At 44.1% G+C, this 22,073-nt stretch overlaps 1 protein-coding gene across 4 annotated transcripts in view; it reads right to left on the bottom strand.

Moving 5' to 3' along the window:
* Positions 1-1,312: 1,312 nt before the first annotated feature.
* Positions 1,313-22,073, bottom strand: part of ETV6 (ETS variant transcription factor 6) — a 219,516-nt gene continuing 198,755 nt past the window's right edge. For all 4 annotated transcript variants that reach the window (XM_046665812.1, XM_046665803.1, XM_046665796.1 and 1 more), the window contains 4 exons: positions 19,873-20,418; positions 7,870-8,012; positions 5,591-5,691; positions 1,313-1,831 (listed from right to left, as the gene is read on the bottom strand). In XM_046665812.1, coding sequence (XP_046521768.1) covers positions 1,726-1,831; positions 5,591-5,691; positions 7,870-8,012; positions 19,873-20,418 — 896 coding nt within the window. In that variant the 3' untranslated portion in view covers positions 1,313-1,725. The remainder of the gene's footprint in view (positions 1,832-5,590; positions 5,692-7,869; positions 8,013-19,872; positions 20,419-22,073) is intronic.

Below are 22,073 nucleotides of genomic sequence, written 5' to 3' on the forward strand. Positions count from 1 at the left end.
CACCTTCATGTGCCTGACTCCACTCAGAAATGGCTTGAGGAGGTGCCTGGAGGTCTGGCAGCTTCACTTGGGAACTGCTGCTGACAGTGCACACAGGCACCTGGGGGAGCCAGGAGATGCTCACCCAACCGAGCACAGGAAACAGAGAAACGAGGAGGGGTTGTTTGTAAGGCAGGTCTCATCTTTTGGATTAAAAAAGACTCTACTCTTAATATTGGATTCTGAAGCCATATTGAAAGAGTTCATTTAGATGGCTAGAAAAGGAAAAAAAAATCTAAAACAGCTCTTTAAAAATATTTGTTATCATCAAAAGTACTAAGGGGTGGCACTTCCCTCATTCTACAAGACACTACCGACCATATTTTGAGGTGAAAAACAGCCACGAAGGGGTCCATTCTGAAACACAGCTATGAAAGAAGGAAACAGTAACGTATCTGAGGAATTTCCTGTCTGCCCAGACTGGGCCGCCCCCGGTAGGAACTGAGACTGCGTGCCAGGATCCTCTCCTCTCAAATGTCCTGTGTCCTATGGGGACCAGGAAACTTTAAAAAAGGCTAGAAACTAAAAAAATCAGGTGAGGGCATGAAACTGACCAGAAGATGGCCTCTGGGATGGAGCAGAAAACCCTTCCTTTCTCACTAGCCTCAAAAACCAATAAATCCCCACGACAGATTTTTCACCCAGTTTCTGGACCATCAGGCCTGTGCGGTCTTTTCGTATTTTCCACTTTACAGTACTTCCAAGCTAATCCCAAGGTGCTGGGGTCTTCCGAATAGCCTGGATGGCCTTCCATCCTTATCTTACGCTCTGTGGCACCACCAAGCCCACGGTTCTCACAGTTGCGTCAGGGGCTGGATCAGCACTCATCTTTCTGGAGGACAGCAGCATCTGTGACGTTTCTGACCTCCCTCCGACGGGTAGCCAGACGCTGGAATGTGGGTTTGATTTTGTGGCGGTGGCCACAAAACACCCAGGCCACTGATTCTGCTTGCCAACAACTCCCAAGACTCTGCAAGAGGCTGACCTCTGCTGAAGGGCGGCTGGAGCTCCACAGCAGGCGGGGAGGGCGGGGGGAGGGGAGCAGGGAAGGAGCGAGAGCAAGAGAGAGAAAAAGAGAGCTCTCTTTTTCACTTTATCCTTTGTAAAAGCATCTTTTTTTTTTTTTTTCTTTTTTTTTCCCCCAGCCAAGACCCAACAGCAACAGGAACAAACCTGATCCACGTGGCAGGATAAAGAGGAACCTGAACCCTTTTGCAAGTATTCTTTCCTGACCAGCTGGGCTTCCCGCACTTTGTGAGATTTGCAAAAAATATATATATATAATAGATATATATTTCCATAGGAAAACAACCTCGGATGTCTTCCCCTGTATGAATGCTGAAAAGTCAAACTGCATGTTCTTAAAAAAACAAAAACAAAAACACCATGAAACTAACAATAGGTGGAAGGGTGAGGGTGAGGAATTACAGATGGAGAGATTCCCAATGGGTAGGAAATGTGAAACTCGAGTCCTGGGCTTGTGCCCTCGGCCAGAACTCCAGCCCCGCCTTTGCTGGGTGGTTTGTCTAAGGTGCTCTGGGGTCCCTCCGGTATGCAAGAGAAGCGTCACTCCCATTTCTGGGTCTCTTCCTTCACTCTCCTCAGCCCGCCTGCTCCATCACGCCTCCAGCAATCCTGGTGGGCAGGTCCCTCGGCTGCCGCCCGCGCAGGTCGGGGTTGGTTCCTTCAGCATTCATCTTCCTGGTATATTTGTTCATCCAGCTCCTGGGACTCAAGGTGCTCCAGACGATCTGTTCGGCCACTCATGATTTCATCTGGGGTTTTCATAAACCTTTGGAAGAGGAAATAGAGGAGTAAAGAGACTGCATTTTCCTAAAGTTGTCTTCACCTCAAATCTAACCTAAAAAAAAAAAAGGCCCCATCATCTCATACAGCTGGAGAGCTACCAAACCCGGCCATTGATGCTAACTTAGCACGAACTAGAAAAAAGTGCCTGTTCCTCTGCCTGCCTGAAAAATGGCGAAATAACTGTAAAAAAGTCTAGGATGACTGTGAGCTGTCTAGCGCCCCTTGGAGCTGTGCATTCCTGCATGACCATACGAAGGAACCCCAGTACAGCTCACTTATCTGCGTTTCTTATTTTTAGAGTTAGATTTTACAAAGACCCATGAGAGCTGTATATCCATTTCTAACCCGGAACATGAGCCCAGGGAATGGTATTCAAACTTGAATTTAGCTTGAAGGATACAAGTAAACATGAATGGAAAATTTTGATAATAGGGCAAGTTAGTAGGGCTTTTGGAAATTAGAAAGGCAAAAAGAAAGAGAATCTATTTCAATGTTAACACTAATCCACCCAAAATGCTAGCAATTAATCCCCTTTAGTCTAGCTTCCTTTGCAGCTAGGTGCACACAGCAAGCCTTATCTTCTTTTTCATGGCTTCGCTTGGAGATAACATCAGTGGCCTGTTTCGACCACGATTTACATGGTGCAGGAAGGCAGCCTGGGTGCAAGCGTCCTGCCCTTACTGTAGGAGTGCCCTTTCCACAGCCCACTCTGTTCCTGCCCACCCTCAACTTCCCATATACTCTGCCCTGCACCAGATGAACTGTCTTAGGACATACATTTTCTCTCATCACTCCATGTTCAAAAGCCTAGGATGACCACTAAGCAAGTCAAGGATAGACTCTTTGGCCTGCCCATCAGAGTCCTCTGTCATCTCTACCCAGCAAACTCTTGCTCTCCACTATTTGCTAGCATGAACCCTCTACTCCAGTTGGGCCCGTCTTTTTTTCTTATATAAATCATGGCTCATGCCCTCCTCCAAACCTTTAGCTTTGCTCTTATTTGGAACCTCTTTACTCCTTTCAATGTCTGAGCCCTACTCATTCTCTAAGCTCCGCCTCATCATCAAAGAGCTGCTTAAAGGCACCAGTCCCTACTGACATCTTCCTTCCCTCAAAGCCCAGAAACCCTGTGAAGAGTACCCACAATTTAACACTTCACTTGATTACACACTGGGTTTTATACCAAGAAGCCTTCATTTTGTGGCAAGTCCGGCTTCCAACACTCGTTTCCTCAAAAATGACTAATCTCTCATCACTAATAGCACTATTCTTTCCTTTTATCATGTTGAAAATCACTACTGGAAGCCCAGGAAACTTTCAGCTACTACGACTTTTCTGTTCTGCCCATTATTGCTGAACTTCTCAGGCAGTATGATCCGTAGCATCTGCAGGTCCATCTTCTGCTTTTATCCCCTAGCTAAAACTTCTCCCTCCACATCTGAAGTCACTAATAACCCCTCGAGGCCAAGACCACAGATATGCTCTATTTGGCCCTCCAAACTACTCTTTTTTTCTTTTGATTACTTTTTGCATTCTCCATACCAGGCTTGTCAAGAAACATTTATTGAAAATCTTCATCAGGTCTAAAACAATTATATAAAATATAATCCTCTGCTTTCTAGGAGTTTGTGACCTAGTCGTGGGGAGAAGGATTTCACATGTATAACTACTAAAAATGCAAATCATGATGTAGTTTAGGACCAAGGGAACCCAAGAGATTACAGAAGATATCTGTGTGTGTTTGAGCAGTTGATGAAGGCCTCATAAAGGGCATGGACCTTCATGGTCCACAGAGATGGACATAGAGGCTATCTATATCAAAAAAGCAAAAATGAAAGGGATATATGTTTCTGGCATGTTAAATCACGTTAGTGTTGTAGGGCAGCTGGCAGTGTGTATTATGAATTCGGGAGGCAGGAGAGTGGATCAGAAGTAGAAGGAGACTGTTGAATTAATCTAGATGTGAAGTAAGTCTAGACATTAGCTTTCATTGGAGGGAAGCAAGAATAATGCTTTTGTCTTTCTTTCATCTTCCAAATCTCATGAAAGTGCTTGTCATTGGTAGACTCCAACCTAGAACCTGCTGGTAAGAAATCTTGGGAAATGTGGTTTCCAGGCTTCTAGCCCCTGTAACATAGAATGGAGTGGGAATGATGCTGAAGCGCCAAAGGACAATCCAGCACAACGACTAAATTGGATATAGGAAGAGTCAAAGACAGCTTTAGTGTCAAGGTTGGTTGCTTAAAATGACGGTGATGCACCTCAGGAGTAACAGGAATTCTGGAGGGGGGAGGAGATTTCTAGTACGTGAAAAACGTCTGTGTTGAATGCTTCATGTCTGAGATACTCACATGATATTTAAGTGGACACATCCTGTATAAAGCTCTCGGAAACTCAGATTTGGAATTTCAGGGAGATTTTAGAGCTGGATCTAGAGATTTAAGAGTCTAACCACTGGGGTGATAACTGAAGCTGTGTAATGGGATTAATTCATCCAGGAAAAAGGTGTGGATTGGGAAGAACAGGAGCCAAGTTCTCAGTTTAGGGTGAAGGAGGAAGAAGAGGCATCGGCAGAGTCAGAAAAAGGAGGGTTCTTCTTTTACTCCTTTCTATTCTGTTTCCATTTCTTGAACAGCCCTTTCCGGTTGAAAATTTCCATTGTTTTCACTACTCCTAAGTTATCACAACTTCCCAATGCTAAAGCCCAGCTTCTCGGCTCATTCCACTAAGTTCTTATCCCAGTGAGCTCATCTGCTCATCCATTGTAGCGTTTTCTACTTGTATATAGATAATTCCAAATCCACATCCCTAGCCCCATCTGAAACTCTTTTCTGTCCCACCTGCCAAAACCCACAACCTAAGGTCGTGTTTGTGGATCCCACCTTCTCCCAACCTTCACTTGGTCTCACCATGTCAATTACCACCAGTGTCAGAGGTCTACTTCTACCTGTCCTGATTCGTCCTTTAGATCCCTTCTTCTTCCTCTTCTAATTCTTTCTCCTCTCTTGCATAGTACTTGGAATCACAATCTATGTGGTAGGTTAAATGGTGGGAACTCATTAGCTGTGAGGAATTCTGGAAAGAGGAATGTCTAGTGCAGCAGCTTTCAGACTTTTCTGATTACGTTGCATTGTAAGAAAACATTTTATATCATGACTCATCACATACACACACACACACACACCCCCCGGAACAAAATTTTCCTGAGTCAACAGTCACTCAATTCATGTGATACAATCTGATATTTTTCCACTTTATCCTATCGTATTCAACTCTGTTCTATTTCATTAAAAAGTTGTGACTGACTCATTAAATCTATTTCATGACTCACTAATGGGCCATGACTGCAGTTTGACAAACACTGGTTCAGAAACTAGTTTACAGGGTTGGGAACCTAGAAGTCCCAGTTTAAGTCCTTGCTTTGCCATTGACAACGTTACTTTGGTTGTTCCCTTTAACTACGGTGGATGTTAATACCAGATAATACCATTTGATCATTGCCTTATTTTAAAGGTGAGTCAGATTGTGTTTATTAGTTTTGGCTTTATTATAGGGCAGACAAAAGTGAAAAAAACTTTTTTTCTTAAATTCTAACAAACCAGCACCTGGTATACAATTTGTAGCAATGATGGCTTTGAGCATCAGACAGGCAGGTAGACATCTTAACAGTCTCCCTCCTCCCTCTTATTTAAAGAAAACAATATCCTCCCGAAAGAAGGAAAGGAGAAAGAGGAAATGCTACCTGAACAAAAGCCTTTGTCCTGGCTCCTTCCTGATAATGTTTAGTTTGTAGTAGTGGCGCAGGGCTCTGGACATTTTCTCATAGGTCATGTTTGTCCTGTTCTGTTTGTTCAAAGGAGGAAGAGAGAAAAAAAGCACAAAGACACAATGAAATGAACCTGAGAAAAGGCGCTGGGGGAGCTATTAAAATAAAGGCTCTCAGCTGCTCCTGCCGTTTGGGAAAGCTACCTGTGAATGTGCTGGCTTCCAGGCCCTCGTTCCCACCCTTCGCGCCTTTCTATCCGCCGTCGCCAAGGTTTCTCCTAAGGTGAATCACCCTTTGTCAGAAGTCTCGGAGCTCTAGCTCATAAACGCGTATCCCGCAGCAACCTCCCCTGTTTCCTTTCCCAAGACTGCACTCTGCTGTGCCCGCGGAATTTCCTGCAGATCCCTCTATGTGTGGGTCATCCTTCGCCTTCTGACCCGCACAGAATTTCTTTTTTTTGTTGCAATGACCTTTCTCAAACTTGTGTTTCTGGTTTGTCATTTTAAGGAAGAGATTTTTTTTGTTTAAATTCCTGTTGTGGAAGCAAGAATACAGTGGTTCCGAGCCCTGGGGCTATGGCTCAGTGTGGGAGTTGCGAAGGATTTTTCTCAGTGACTCACACACTGAAGTGTCTGTCAGTGGGGCCTGGCCATATTTGGGCAAGGCGTGCATGAGGTCCTCCTCAACAGGGCCAGAGTGTGGCTGCCCTCCTGGAAGGCTGCAGCCAGGGCAGAGTGCAGCTGTGTCCCCTCTGTCCCCTTTCATTCCGCTGATCTGGCCTTGTGCCACCATGGTGCCTTGCTGCTTCTGCCCCACATCGACCTGTCTGTGGTCAGGCCTGAATTTTGGTTACTCATTTTTTTAAAGTAGGAACATATATTTATTAATTAAAACAATTTTTTGGGGGGCGGTGGGAAACCATTCTATTTATATATTTCACTTTATTTTATTGTGGTAAGAACACAACACGAAAGCTACCCTCATCACTAATTTTTAAGTGCATAATACAGTAGTGTTAACTATGGGTACAATGTTGTACAGCAGAGCTCTAGAATTTATTCATCTTGCTTCATGGAAACATTATGCCCATTAATTATTTTTTTTTTTTTACATTTTTTTTTTTTGAGGAAGATTAGCCCTGAGCTAACATCTGCTGCCAATCCTCCTCTTTTTGCTGAGGAAGACTGGCTCTGAGCTAACATCCATGCTCATCTTCCTCTACGTTATATGTAGGATGCCTGCCACAGCATGGCTTGATAAGTGGTGCGTAGGTCTGCACCAGGGATCTGAATCGGCAAACCCCGGGCCGTGGAGCGGAATTGCTCACTTAACTGCTGCGCCACTGGGCCAGCCCCTATGCCCACTGGTTAGTAACTCCTCATTTCCCCCTGCCCTCAGCCCCTGGCAACACGATTCCACTCTTTGATTCAGTGAATTTGCCTATTTTAGATACTTCATGTAAGTAGAATCAGGCAGTATTTGTCTCTCTGTGTCTGGCTTATTTCACTTAGCATAGTGTCCTCAAGGTTCATCCATGTTGTTGCATATTGCAGAATTTCCTTCCTTTTTAAGGCTGAATAGTATTCCATCATATATATATATATATATATATATATATAAATATACACACACCACAGTTTCTTTATCCATCCATTCCATCAATGGACATTTTGGTTGTTTTACCCACTTTCTACATCTATGCACTTTGACAGTTTTGCTAACTATGAAAGACTTTATCCTTAAATTCCATTCTCTCTTCTCAGTGTGGAAAACTGTGGGGCAATCATACTTCTTGCACTGTTTGCTTTTCAAGTAGATGTCTGAAAGTCAGAACGTAAGTATTTTCTATGTAGAAATGGGCTGTTGCGAACATGGGAATTTCTAACTGAGCAGAACAGAGGCAACACTTCCCAAAGCTCCCCTGTGAGTCACAGAGTCCTGGAGCGCTTCCCTGTTACCCAGTTCCTAATGACACGTGGGTGGCAGGGCCAGGTCAAGGGGATGGGAGTAAGGGTTACTCATAATGCAGCCCCATCAGACCGGGACATGTTGAGTTAACTGGCACCTGGCACAAGAAGCAAATGGAAAGTGACATCGTTATTTCCTTCCCTGTGCAACTAATTGCCCAGCGAGGAATAAACTAAATAATGACGGGAAGACTTAGGAAGCAGAAGACAGACAATTATCCTCCAACCCAGGGCCAAGGGCTTGCGTTTGGCACTAGCTGACAGAGGAAATACCTGGGGCCCTTTTACCTTATGGTTTCCCCACAGTCGAGCCAGTCCATTGGGATCCACTATCCGGAATATTTTGGATTCTTTGTCCTCCCATCGGATGAAGTTTTCGTACCGGCTGTCAGAAAGCAACTGATAGACGTAATCCCAAAGCAGCCTACAGTCTACAGGGGAAAAGGGCAAGAAAACACTGTTGAAAAGGTTTCTTGTTGAGGCACTAAGTACAAGAATCAGAGAGTAACCGAATAACCGCTTTCGCCTACTTTGGATTGACTGTCTAATCTCCTTGTTTGACAGTGAGGAGACTCCGGCCCAGAGAGACCTGTGAGATGGTGTTGGAGAAGGGCGGCCTTTGACCTGTGGAGGCCTTAGAGACCACACAGGCCGAGTGCCTCCCTCCACAGATGGGGATACAGTGACAAGAGAGAGGAAGCGACTCGTCCATGGTCATGACCAACGCCTTGAACTTGAGGGAAGCCGCGTGAGAGATGGAGAGCAAGATCCGACTGCAAACGAGTTGGCTCTGAAAACAGGTTGAAAGAGGCTGGCAGGGTGAAAGGGCAGAAAAAGCCCTACTGCCCCAAAGAGAGCGATGTGGTGTAAATGGGGTGCTAGAAGATTCCCTGGGGGTTGGAGGGTGATACTGAATGGATAAAGTTGTGAAGACAGGGGTCGGCTAAAAAATGGCAGAAAAAGCAGCATGATGTGTGAAACGCTGTGGGAAGAGAAAAACTACATGGCTTGGAGACCTTGACTGAGGGAACTGTGGCTTCCATGGTTTCCAGAGAGAATATGGCTATTCTCATTACAGCCTACTTTGGAGGTCTTTGAAATTGTTCTCAATAGAATCACTGTGGAAAGAAACCCAGTGCAAAAAACCCACTTTCTCCATTTGCAGAACTGACGTTCAATGATTTGGTTAGATAACAGTATTTATTAAGTCAGTTAGTACAGGCCAGGCGCTGTGCTGGGCCTCGGCTTTTGGCTGTGGGTTGGTAAATTCAAAGAGAAGGCCCACACTGCACGTTTTCCCCTGGTTTTAGTGCTCTCTGGGTTTGTGCCTAAGGGTGCAGGGTTTGCCCTCTAGCAGAGCCTTCACAGGTGGGTGGGGACAGACGTGTATTTTGTAAGTCTAGCTGATGCTGGACAGGCCTCCAGATGAGAATAAGAGGCCCCAATTTCCAGATGTTCACTGTTGATTCTGGGAGTTTTGAGAGGCATTAGCCAGAACGGCTAGTAATAAATGACGAATTATTGAAAGCCAAGGACGTGCTCGGCACTTCCCATGCATTATTCTAATCCTCACTTTCCAGGCATTATTTCTAATCCTCATTCTCCATGCATCCTTTCTAATCCTCTAATGCCCAAGGTCGCTGCGGGTTGATGGAGCTCCAGGCTCCTGCTCTACCATGTGCTGACTTCCTGATGTCGGGCGAGGCCTGGCACACCTGGGAGGAGAGGGTCCAATCCAGATTTGAGATATTCTAGAGCCAACACATTCACTCCCAGGGAACAAAACACACCCTGCTCTGGACTATATTTACAAGGGAATTGAGTCAGGTCACCCTGGGCAAGTTTCTTATATGTCCCTAAGGTTGTTTCCTCATTTACGAAAGGACAACAACAATGCTTACTTCACGGGATTATTGTGTTAGCGATAACGCGAGAGAAGAAAGGGAAAGAGGAGAATATTGAGGACATTTATGGGGTGCTGTTTGCAGGCACGGTGCTGCACGTTCCACAAGCATGGCTGCAGGTGACCCTCGCAACACCTGCGGAGGCCAGTGCTGCTGCTATTCCTGCTTTATGGACAAGGAAGCTGTGGCTAGAGGGCTCGCTGATTTACTCAGAGGGCACAGCTCCTGAGCGACACGTGTAGGATGTAGGCTTTGAATGACTCCAAAGTCTGGCTATGCCACGCCTCCTGATGCAATTTCTCTTCTCGGAGAAGCTGGTTAACAGGTACATATTTGTAAAATTTTAGGACTTTCCAGAGCAAGGTTTAACTCTGTGTAGTGTGTCCTCGGTGAAAGCCAGCTTTCTCTCTGAACAGCAGAAGGAAGGGACATAAAATGTGCCATTTTCCAGGAGGCTTAATCTTTCAAGGAACTACCGTTAAACTTAAAATGATCATAAATCTTTAGTGTCCCTTACTGAATCCTTTTTTCCCTGATTATGTGTGTCTAAAAGTTAATGTGATATGTGATTTATAGTGTTTTGGAAAAGGACAAGTGGTGTTCTACTTAAAACAATGACACCATGCTCCTAGACTTGGAACCCCATTCTAAGTGGCTGCCAGCCACTTCTATTAGCCTCCTACCTACCCCTGTGTTCTTTATTGCCAGAGGGTGGGCTGAGGAGGGAGAGAGAACAAGGGGACCAATCCTAGCATCATAGGGTATCTGAAGACGTCAGTGTCACACTACTGCAGCCTGAGAAGAATCTAGCTCATTTTTAAGGCACTCGTAAGAGGACAAGTCTAGTTTCCAGGCAAAGCTCTCCTGGTCCTGCAACATTTTTACCACAAATGGAAAACAGAGAATTGAGCTGTGGCTTAACTGTCAAGTTCTGTCCTACCATCCAATGGCACATTTTAATTTCCCACAAGCTCTTCCACCTGGAAAACATCTGATAAAACCAAATATCATATAAAATGCCAGTAAATTAGGAGGAACAAAGGGGTTCACGTCTAAATCCTTTGCTATTTCCCCACAGGGTTACAATCATTTTTACCACAAACAGTCTTGATGACACCTTTGGATTCGTCTGGATTGAGAATGTGACTCTCTAGAGTGTTCATTTTAATAAAATTTAATAATAAAAAAACCACCCAGTTGTCTTCTGTAGTTTGCTATAAGGAAATTTTGCTCCTATGAAGATGAACAGCATATGGGCTGTTCTCTGACCTCTAGCCCAACTGCAGCTAAAACTTAAGGGGATGGTTCTCTCCCACCCCCATCCCCATCTGCACAAGGATTTTTGCTTTCATTGTTTCTGATGCTTCTCTTTTACCGTCTTGGTACATTCTATTTCTCATTAATAGTGAAATGCGAACTGGACCATTTCTCCAGGTAAGAACTTCACCAGCACTGGGTACCATGCCGGTCTTTCAGAGGCAGCAAACAGCGACCTTTACATAAACCATTTACTAAAAAAGATCTAGAATTTTATCTGCTCTTTGGTTGGTAAATGAAGGACAGGGTTTACTAGAGATCAGACTTTACCTAGAAGTTTCAAGAACATTTGTATCTTGCAAACTTTTCCCTTTCATAAGTGTGAAAATAACCCCAAACAACCTGCCAGTTGATCACGTTAAATGCCATTTAACCCAGCAAAGCCAACTTTAGCTGAGCAATAAAAATATGTTGACATTCAAGGCATACTGAATTACTCAGTCACTAACAAAGGTAGCAACAGGAATTTTGTGGCATAAACTGATTGTTTCAAGCTCAGAGTATAAATGGCTTTTCTAACATTATTGATTGTTTTGTTTCTTTAGTTAAAAATTATGCCAGATGATAAAAATAACTGCCTGACCACACAACGGCTTTTTTTTTTTTTTTTACAATTAAGTTCAAGCCATAGGAGTTATTTTTGTTTTTAAGATTTCAATTGAATAAAAGGCATATCCTTTTTAGTTCCCTGGATCCTCGGGAGGTGTTCCCACAGCCCACCCACAATTTTTCAGCTTTGTCAAAATCCATGTCTGCACAGATACAATATTCTTTGATCATTAATGAAAATGCTTAATACTATATAATAAAACCCACCAAACTCTACAAATGAAAGTTCATCCCATTACAAAACACTTGAACGTGCATATGAAAAACAATGTATATCACAAAGCGTTCATTAATCGTAAGCACATTTCTCTTAAACTAAAAGGCCTTCTAGAAAAAGGCATGTGGGTATTTTAAACAAATATCCATGATTTGGATTGTCTCTTCCATGAGACAAAGTTTATGACAGGGCTTAGCTGGGGTGATGTGCCATATTCTAATCGTAGAAAGAGTGCTCTCTCTCTCCCGCTGGGTGAGGTACTCTGGGTATCCGCTGTTAAAAGGCATTGTAAAAAATCCCTCCTGTGGTTAGGGAGAAATATTTTCACTCCCACGTCTGTCTCTTACCAGAGACTCACTGTATAAGCTCACTGAGCAGGGACTGTAAAAAGATGGGCAATTCACACACAACCAATATGATTCCAAATGAAAAAAAAAAAACCATGCTAGACAAGACTGATGGTTAAAAAATCTGAGTGGGCAACTCAAGTTATTGACAAAGGGAATGTTTAATGATGGTGGTTAATTGAAATTTCAGGCAAGCTTCAAAGAAAGTAATTTTATGTTGTTTTAACTGCCCCAATGGAATTTTAAATGAAGGTCTGCAAACCGGAGTTCCACGGACATAATCACCAAGAAGAGGCTGAGGGACCCTGTTTCATTCCTTTAAATTTATTATGAAAAATTAATAAATTTATTTCAGGTTCAGCAACAGAACAGGTAAGTAACATGCAAAATAAAAGGCTGCTATTCTGCTTTATAGCAGTGGTTGTAAACTAGTGGCAATCTTTGCCCCCTGTGGGGTACTGGGCAATGTTTGGAGACAATTTTGGTTGTCACAACTGAGGTGGAGGATGCTCCTGGCATCCAGTGGATAGAGACCAGGGATGCTGCTAAACATCTTAGAATGCACAGGACAACCCTTCACCACAAAGAATTATTTGGCCCAAACATCAAGAGTGCCAAGCTTGAGAAACGCTGCTTATAGAAACACGGGGTTTCCAATATGCAGGTGGCCATCTGGAGCTCAGTTTTTTTTTTCCCTTCCCAATTCTGTATCGGCCAACACCTAGAAGTAGAAAGTTGATAAATCCAGTGCAACCGACCCTGTATTGATACATAGAGGTGTTTTTACAATGGGCAATTGCTTGTGCTTTGCTGTGGCTTAGGAAAACAGAAACCATATGTGCACAGTGGCAAGCTGGGGGAGGGAGAAGCTAAGGAAAAGATCTACGCTTCCCGGCTTCACTGGGGCAGAGACCACAGCTACAAACAAGCTTGGACCTTTTCACCTCTGGTTGCATAAGGTGTGGAGCAAGGCTGGGAATTACTGGCATCTGCAACGCAGGCCTTACAGCTGAGATTAAACCCACAGCTGGAACCGAGTAATGCCCCCAGTGCAGGCTTTGCTCAGGTGTGGGGGCAGCCTGGGAATCTGCACGCAGGGACTGCCGGGAGGTAGGGACACTGCATCACAGAAATGAAACAGACTGGAATTTCCAGTCTCCTCAAGCCGCTTCTATTATTTCCCACCCAGCCAGTGGGCTGTTACCATTTTATCTTTTAAAAACGTTGTCCTGAAACTTCCTTCTCTTTTAGGGCTCTTTGATTTCTCAAGAGTTCACAGTGAAAAATAAAGTGCAGTGACTCAGAGAGTGTGAAAAGTCACAGCCACTTGGGATATTCCTTTCGGAATGAAGGACCCTCCCCTCCCGAAGGGTCTCATCCATTTCCCCCAAATATGGACAGTGGGCAAAACCTCAGAGGAGGCGAGAGGGAGTGCAGAAGTTAATCTCCAAGGAAATAGGAAACTAGGGTGCCTTGAAGGGGTGAACTCTGCAGGCCAGCATCACTTGAAACAAATGCCCCAGGCACAGGCCTTCCTGGTCAACGCCCCGTGCCAGCTCCAGGGGGGCGGGGTGCTGGCTGTGCCCACTGCTCTCCCCTCACTCTCTGTAGCCCTGGAGTAGAGCAAAGAAAAATGGGGCAGAGGAGGGACACTAATACTTACTAATTAACCTACTTGTGCTATATATTCACATATTGTCTCATTATTACTCAAAAGTGTGCAGAAATGGGTATTAGTCTTCTCATTGTGATGAATAAGGAAAGCAGGCCTCAGGGACAATAAGCACCTCTGCTTGGGAGACAAGGATTGGATTCCAGTCCTGCTGACTCCAAGAGTCCATACTTTCCCACCAGCCCACATTGCTTCCCCACGAACGTCCCAGGCGAACTGTGGATCAGGACCCTTGTCCACAGCCCTAGAGGGCTCTGCAGAGGGTCATCTGCCTGAGATAATGCAGAATACCAGCTCTTCCAGCTGGTACTAAAACTCTGAGCCCCTCTGGCTTATGGAGACATCCCAGGACCCTGTCCTTTCTTTCCTCCAAACACAGATATTTACACACATCCGCGTGCGTGCAAGGGCGCAGACGTGCGTGCACACCCCCACTCCTTACCGCAAAGACCAGGGATGAGATGGCCCTCATCACTCATACTAATCCCTTTAGATTTCTCTTCTATGACGTCTTTTCCCCTTTAAGCCTGCTCCTGAGGCTCATTTATAAAAGAAAATAAAAGTCCATGAGCCTCATTTGAAACAATTTCACCAGCACTAAATACTGTTGGGGAGGAAGCAGAGATGGAAGCGAGAGGGAAGAGTACAGTGACTCCCCCCGGTCCTTGCAGCCCCTGAGGATGAGCCTCCAACTGCTGACCCTGGAATCTCAGGCTCATTTTTCCTCATCTGATTTAAGATTAAGGGCTTCTAGGATTGAATTTCTGTGCATATAAAACTCATCCAGTCAATAAAACCAAATCAAGACAGGACATTCTTCCAGTCAGGTGGCAAATAAGCAAGACAGGAGATGCGATGTCTCTTTGATAAGAATCTTTTTGTTTCTGTTAAAAATGTAACTTTGAGAGAGAATAAATGTTTTTTAAAGTCTCTTTAAGGATCTGAAAGACTGCCATGAGGTGTGTTATAAGAGGTCTGGCACTGAAGAGAACATGAGCGGGGAGAGGATTCTATGTTTTATCTGCCGTAGGGTCAACCAACTAATGATATCCTCACAAAGAATGAGGAAGCTCACGCTTGCAAAGAAAATCGAGAGACTTAAGCAAAAGTTGTGAGATGAGCACAAGAAAAAAAATATTCTCTACGTGGATGAGTCTTAGACTTCAAACAACCAAATCTGTACGGGCCTCTAAAGTCCCTACTTTTGTGTAGCAAATAAAGAGCTATGAATGGATTATAAACCAGTTTGCCAATGAGTCGTGCTTCCTTAGCAGATTTTTGGATTAAAGCCAAGGAAGGGACAAGCCGACAGGAAGTCTGGTAACTCAGGTTTTAATGGAATTGAAGAACTTTAAGAGAAAGCCAAAATGACTTAAAATTTTTCCTTTAAGACTTAGCTGTCTATAGTTAAAATCAAAGCAGGAGCTTAGTTTGCTTGATGGCTCACAGTAAGAGGGATATTGCCTTATGCCAACTAAGATGCAAAATTTGGCATTTAGAGATGCTATACCCTATCACCTAGAAAAATGCCTGCCATGTAGAGATACATGATAATTTCTGAATCAATGAATGATTTGACCACATAGTTCAAGTATGCAAAGAAACAATTTCTCTTACTTAGCTGTATTTCATTTATGTTGATGTTATTGTAACTACTCCGACTGGTCTGCAGTCTACAGCCTGCAGTCTACAACTCGTCTCCTTTCTCCCACTTGTTATTGTTCCTTCCACATGTCTTGGGCATGCCTCAGCCTCCACAGTGTGAGGAATTCCTCGAGAGCAGGGGCAGTGTTTTCTATTCCGCACCCTACCTTATGCCTGTATTCCAAGCATACCCAACATGCACGTAAACAATGCTGGAGACCGGGGACAACCAATGATTTCTGTAAAAGGCCAATTAGCAGATATTTTAGGCTTTGCTGGCTGCACATTCTCTGTTGCCACGACTCAACCCTGCCATCTCAGCGCAAAAGCAGCCCCAGACAATACTGCGTGGGTGTGGCTGCGTGCTAATAAAACCTGATTTACAAAAACAGGCGGTGGCTGATTTGGCCCGTGGGCCGGGGTTTCCAATCCCTGCTCTAGAGTCCCAGGACAGAAGGAAACAAGTGGGTTGGAAAGAACACTGGACGGAAGCTCAAGGCTGGACTTTTGATGTGTCTGAATCTCAGTTGCTTCATCTGTAAAAGACCCTTCTATAGTTTTCAAATCATCAAGTTTTAAGAATGAATTTCAACATATACTGAAAATATGACTCATGACATCACCAGTGTACCTGATCACCACATGGTGCTCAATGCCAATATACGTGTTGGCTGTGAAACACATTGGTGACACACAGGCTGGCGACAATTTTGTGGGCCGAGAAAAATGTTAGGTTGACAGATGCTGCTTCCCCTCTGCACCCCCGCCAAGCAATCCCTTCCCAAGGTTAATAAATAGAAAATAAGCAGAGAAAGGAGCAACCGGCTCACTGTTACATACACCAGTGGCTATTCGATAAAAAATTAGAACCCAGGGATCTTGTCTCACTCTGCCCTGTGTTACACTCTCTCCCACAAACACCAGCCAACTTATTAAACTCAATAACAGTCCTTCTTAACCTTTAATAAATATACAACACCTTTAAAAATAAGCTATATGTTATACTTAAATACATCTAATTTGTGGTCTGTATTTAACCTGGCAACCACCTCTTGAATTTCCTTTATTATTTTAGTTTTTCCACAAGGTAAATACCTAAGCAAACTGTCATAACTTGGCAGGTAACCTCTGAATTGTATGATGAATCCCAATTCCAGAGATATTAAAAAATGAAAAAAAAAATAATTGATGAAATATGATGGATTTTTAATGGCTGGATTCTTGGCTTTCCATTTCTACCTGAAATAGAAAAAATACACTGGGGCTTATCTTGCTTTGGAGTTTTTGCCATCTGGAATGACCTCTTTTTTTGTAACTCCACTTGTCCGTGTTCTCAACATTCATCTCAGCCCAGCTAAAAGCCAGCCCCTCCACGAAGCCTTTTCCGACACCCCCACTGTGACCTCCTATAGCACTTAACAGGAGTCCTTCGAACACAGCATGTGCTGCAATTATAGCTCACTGTTCAGCTCTTTCATGACAGAGATTGTGTCTTATATCTCCTCAAACACTCACTCCCATGAAGGTAGTATAGGGCCTTAAACACACAAGGTATCCAAATGCATTAATCTCAGCATAACTGAGCAAACTATATCTGAATGGATGAGAATTTGGCTTTACTTTTTGATCCACATTCATAAGCAGCGTTTCTATCCACACCCTCAAGCTACAGTATTCATCACTGCGACATTCAGCAGCGTCTTCATTTCTTTCTGTGCTGTGCTAATTTAAAAAGATTGAGGAACTAAGTTTTCTCATCTAACAGCTGCTTTGTAGAGATTTGAAGGGTTTTAATGGCCATTCAGTAATGACAGAACTTTACATTGTATATGGGAATCATATGAAGAATTCGAGCTCAATAAATAGAATCAGTTTTACAAGGTTTGGAGTAGTCCAAAAATACACCAGAAGGGTTGGAGTGGAGAGACAGGGATGTCCCAAATGAAACAAAGGAGGCTGGAATTGTGAGGAGTTCTCTTCAGAATCAAAACTAAGTGTTAGATGGGAGACTTTCCAACCGTCCCATTTCACCCCTGAGAAAAACAGTGGCTTTCAGTTAAATTAGTTAATCCTGGATTTAGTTAAATTAGTCAATACACACATCTGGAGATTTTTAAACTTTTGAATATACCATTAGAGCATTAATAATGAATAATTTTAAGGGATTTTATCATACTGAAGGAGTTAATGAATCTCCCCAAAGGATGTGGGCACTAGGGTCATTTTACTTGAATATTCTGACTTCCTAGAGTCATAAAGAAAAGCAGAGATTCCCCTGTTCTGTGTGTTCTTGAGAGAGAGGGCATCCATAGGCACCAAGGGTCCTTACTTGGTTGGTACAATATTCCATGGAGCTTCTTACTGATGAGACTACATCCATCATCCAACAATTCTGATGTTCAGGAATAAAGTTTAAAAAAACAGTGCAACTTTTAAGAGACCAATATTATAAAATTTACAAACCTACTAAAGAAGGGAAAAATGACTCCATAAAGTCTAAACAATTCAACTTTCTGGCTCTGTGGGCTTATCTAGGATTCCTAAGACATCTGTGGTGAAGAGAGCATCACAGACGAGGTGGACAAGACAGACCTTGATGAGGAAGGCAGGCCCCACGAGGCCAGCACTACAGACAGCAGCCAACCAGGCAGCAAGGACTGTCCTGCAGACCCCATTTACCCAACCCCTATTTGACCTCTGCTTCTCTGGGGCTCAGTTTCCTCTGTGGTTTCCCCTGTCCAAATGACCCTTCCAGATCAAATGAATATAGCAGTTAACCTCAAAGAGCTGTCCTGAGAACTATAAACAAGGAGAAAGCATCTGCAAAATGTCCAGTACTACTGTACAGACTATGTAAGAAACGAGACAAGAAGGGTCTTGTCTGGAAAGCACAAGACAGGTCATTTATATTATTCACAGTAAAATACTGACCCCATCCCCTTTCTCCAATTATCTGGGGGAAATTGATAGGTTTTGCCTAAGCTCTTTACCTCCTGTTGTTTCTTTTCTTTTGCTTACTAAAAAAAATACTTACACATATGTAAAGATAGAACAATAATGTGAACCCCCGTGCATCCACCATTTAGCCATACAGCCATTAGCCCATGGCTAATCTTATTTTATGTACATCCCACCCATTCCTCACCTCCAACTCTGTGGAACCATTTTGAATCAAATCCCAGACACAGATAATTTCATTTTTCATAGTTTTTAAAATATATGTCATATTTCTTTGTCTTTCTATTGTCTTAATTCAACATTCCTGATGTAAATTATTTATAACAATAAAATTGAGGCAACATCAGAGGTGCACTTGGGGCCAGGGAAAAATTTAGAAACAAACAATTTAAATAAAAAAAGGAACAATGAGTCAAGGTGGAGGCAGTTAACGTAACCTGTAGGACTTCGTGTTGTCATGCTGTTACGAGCCTTGCTCCATCCTGGGCTTCAGCTCCAGGAGGAGGGGACATTTCTTACCTTTCCTTGAACAGGTCTGAGCTCTCTTGCCTCAATGTCTCCCACCTGCTATGGAACACAGAACCACCTTCAGCATCGACTACCTCCCTGCAAGGCTTTCCTCAATTCCTCCAGTCAAAATGCACCTTCTCTTTGCTTTGCTTTGCTTCCACAGCACCTAATTAATCCTAGCACACAGTAAGTACTCAATACATGCTTGTGCACCGAATGAATAGGACATACAACTTACTTCATTCTGCCTTGGACCTTAGTTAGTGGCTTTCACATCTGTCTCTCCCAGTAAACTTTAAATTCCTTGAGAAGATAGTTGTGGTAAATCAGCTCTGTGCCCCCTACTTCCTAATGCGTTTTTCTGTGGATAGTAGGTGCCCAACGAACATCTCATGAATGGAGAGACCCTCTAGGTAAACAGCCAACCTCGCCACGTGGTTAGAGGATTAAGCTTTTGGAGAACGACTTCATATAAATCATGGGCAGACTAGCAAAAATACAATGTGTAGAGTTTTTCACTGGTTTCCACTAGTTTCTCGTTTCAGGGAAGCAAATTTGGGCTTGTCATCATAAAAGTACAAGAATTCGGGAGTGGTTTCCTCTGTCCAAACGACCCAGCAACACCTGCCTCCAACACCATAATCCTGTTTTTCTCTCCTATCCCCTCCCAAGGTGAAGGCCACATTGAGTTACTGCCCACACGATGGAATTACAGGCCTGAATCTGAGACAAAGGTTCTTTATGCTGCGTCTGGTCATTAATTAGCTGCTGGAAACTTCAGGACAGGGCCATTAACATGCTCATAAACCTTTTATTTTAAATGTTTTCGCTTAGCCATGATTCTGATGTGACTCTCCTTGTAAGCTGGATGTAGGACATTTGTTTCTTAACATTTCTGAGGCTCATTAACTACTCCATCCCAGCGGCTCATTAACTAGCCCATTAGGGATTTCGCCTCATCCAGGCAGAAGCCTCCACTTGCCCTCACAAAGCCTTTGAGGGCACCTAATCGGGAATGGTGTGAAGCTAGCTGCAAGGCGCTAAGGAGAGAGCCGGGCTTTGTCAGATCTCCCAGGAGGCAGAAGTGGCGGAGAGAGGGGAGGGCTCACTCACCTGCTATTCTCCCAATGGGCATGGCATGCTCCTCGGGCGGGGAGACGGAGACCATGATGTGGTTCATATACGCCAGGTCTTCCCGATGGGAGAGGTTGATGGGTTTCCCTTCTCTATGCAGCCCGTCCTCGGAGAGCCTGGACTGTTTGAAATCCACGGAGTGCCGGGGGTTCAGGATCAAAGGGTGCATGATGGGACTGGGCATCAGCTGGATCACTCGTGTGTTCTCCTGCCGGGGGCTGGATGGCTTCTGGTGGGACTCAGAGGACGGTGGGCAGTGATTGTTCTCCATGGGAGACACTGACAGGGGGTAGGACTCCTGGTGGTTGTTCTCCTGGTGGAGCCTTGGTCCCTGGGCCCTCTCGGCCGGGGAGAGGCGGCGGATCATGTTGTCCAGGGGGGACCGGAGGGGCCGCTGCTCAGGGTCAGGAGAAGGCCGGTGATTTGTTGTGATGGGTGATCTAGAACGGTGTAACAGTTCAATGGTGGGAGGGTTGTGGTGCACACTCTCCACTGATGGCCTTGGGGTCCTCTGGACACAGTTATCTGTGGAGCAGAGGGGAAGACAATCACAGAGCCCAGTGAATTGTCGGGAGAGGGACCTCACTGCGGTTCTAAGCGTAGTAAACTGCGGAGCACGTGCGTGTGCACTGTGGCACCTTTCTTCGCAGGACGCAGAGTGGCTTTCTCACTGCTTAAAAAGAAATTAAAGTGGACATACTTGAAATTCTTTCCCGACTGCTAGACAAGCTAAGAATGTCTGCAAACATTCCATTAATCACCTACGAGTGGCTTATAAACCCAAGCAAGCCAAACTTTCATTTATCATTTTGTTACTTGACTCTTCGAAGTGGCTTTCAGGGTCCTTAAGGGTTTCTCTCCAGATGCTCTTACTGACATATTTTCATAACCAAATTTTCATATTCTCTACCTCTAGGAGTTGTTATTAGCGATAATCATCAGCATAATAAAGCAATTACTATATTCTAGGTACTGGAGCATATAGTTTGAAATTTACAACACTCCTAAGTAGGAGATACTAACGACCATTACTCCTATCTTACAGGTGATAAAATGGAGGCATAAAGAAGTTAAGACACTTACCCAAGGTCATACAGCCAGTTAAGAGATTAGAACCAGACCCCAGTCAGATTCTAGAGCCTATATACCCATGACAATATCTGCCACTTTGCTGTGTAGAAACCAGGGGAAAAAGTTGTATCAAAACCTGCGCTAAGCATGAACACTGGGCCAAATTTACAGAATGACGGTCTTGTTATACTTGAGAGAACATTTAGGATCACCTTGTTTCCCAGTGCACAGACCCTAGAAATGCTGAGACAGGCAGAGGGAAGTAAGAAGGAGGAGGGACAAATACCCTTAATAATACCTCCACTCCATCTCACCTGAACGTTCAAGCTGGTGACATTTGAGCAAGGACGACATCAGAAGTGCACGTAGCTTAGCAACAGAAATAGCTCTGTTGGCTGGGTGGAGGGAGGGACCAGCACTCATGTGGTGTTAGGAGTCCCTGCTAAGAGCAGGAAGGACAGAAATCTGCCCAGAAAAATGGAAAATGGAGCTTTCTACCAGGCCCCACACTCATCCTCTATTTTTTTTTTGGTGAGGAAGATTGGCCCTGAGCTAACGTCTGTGCCAATCTTCCTCTACTTTGTATGTGGGACGCTGCCACAGCATGGCTTGATGAGCAGCATGTCCATCTGTGCCCAGGATCCGAACCTGCAAACCCTGGGCTGCCAAAGTGGCATGCATGAACTTCACCACTGTGCCACCGGGCCAGCCCCCATATTCATCTTAGTGAGGTTTTCTCTGGCCACATCTGTGCCCAGAGCTGTCTTGTTCTGGTCAAAGACTTGTCCATTATTCTAAGTGAAGCAAGTCAAAGATATCTCCTTTGTCCATTATGACAATATCTATGTGAAGAACATATGAAGGGGATCTAGGAATCTGATAGGGTTAGTAAACAGAGATGGAGGTGGTGGTTTCTTAAAGTTTTACACAGAGTTAACAGGAAAATGGAGACTGCATTAGATCTCACTTATCATACGAGACAGTGAACAAAAGAAGTATTGTTCATGAGCCTTAAAAGATCATCTGCTTGAAGGCACAGGGCTTATTTTGTAACTACTGTATAGCCTGCTGCTATGAATTTAAAAGTGCTTAATCATTGGATTAGCTAT

This window comes from Equus quagga, chromosome 1 (assembly GCF_021613505.1).
Source record: "Equus quagga isolate Etosha38 chromosome 1, UCLA_HA_Equagga_1.0, whole genome shotgun sequence".
In the NCBI taxonomy this organism is placed as follows: domain Eukaryota; kingdom Metazoa; phylum Chordata; class Mammalia; order Perissodactyla; family Equidae; genus Equus; species Equus quagga.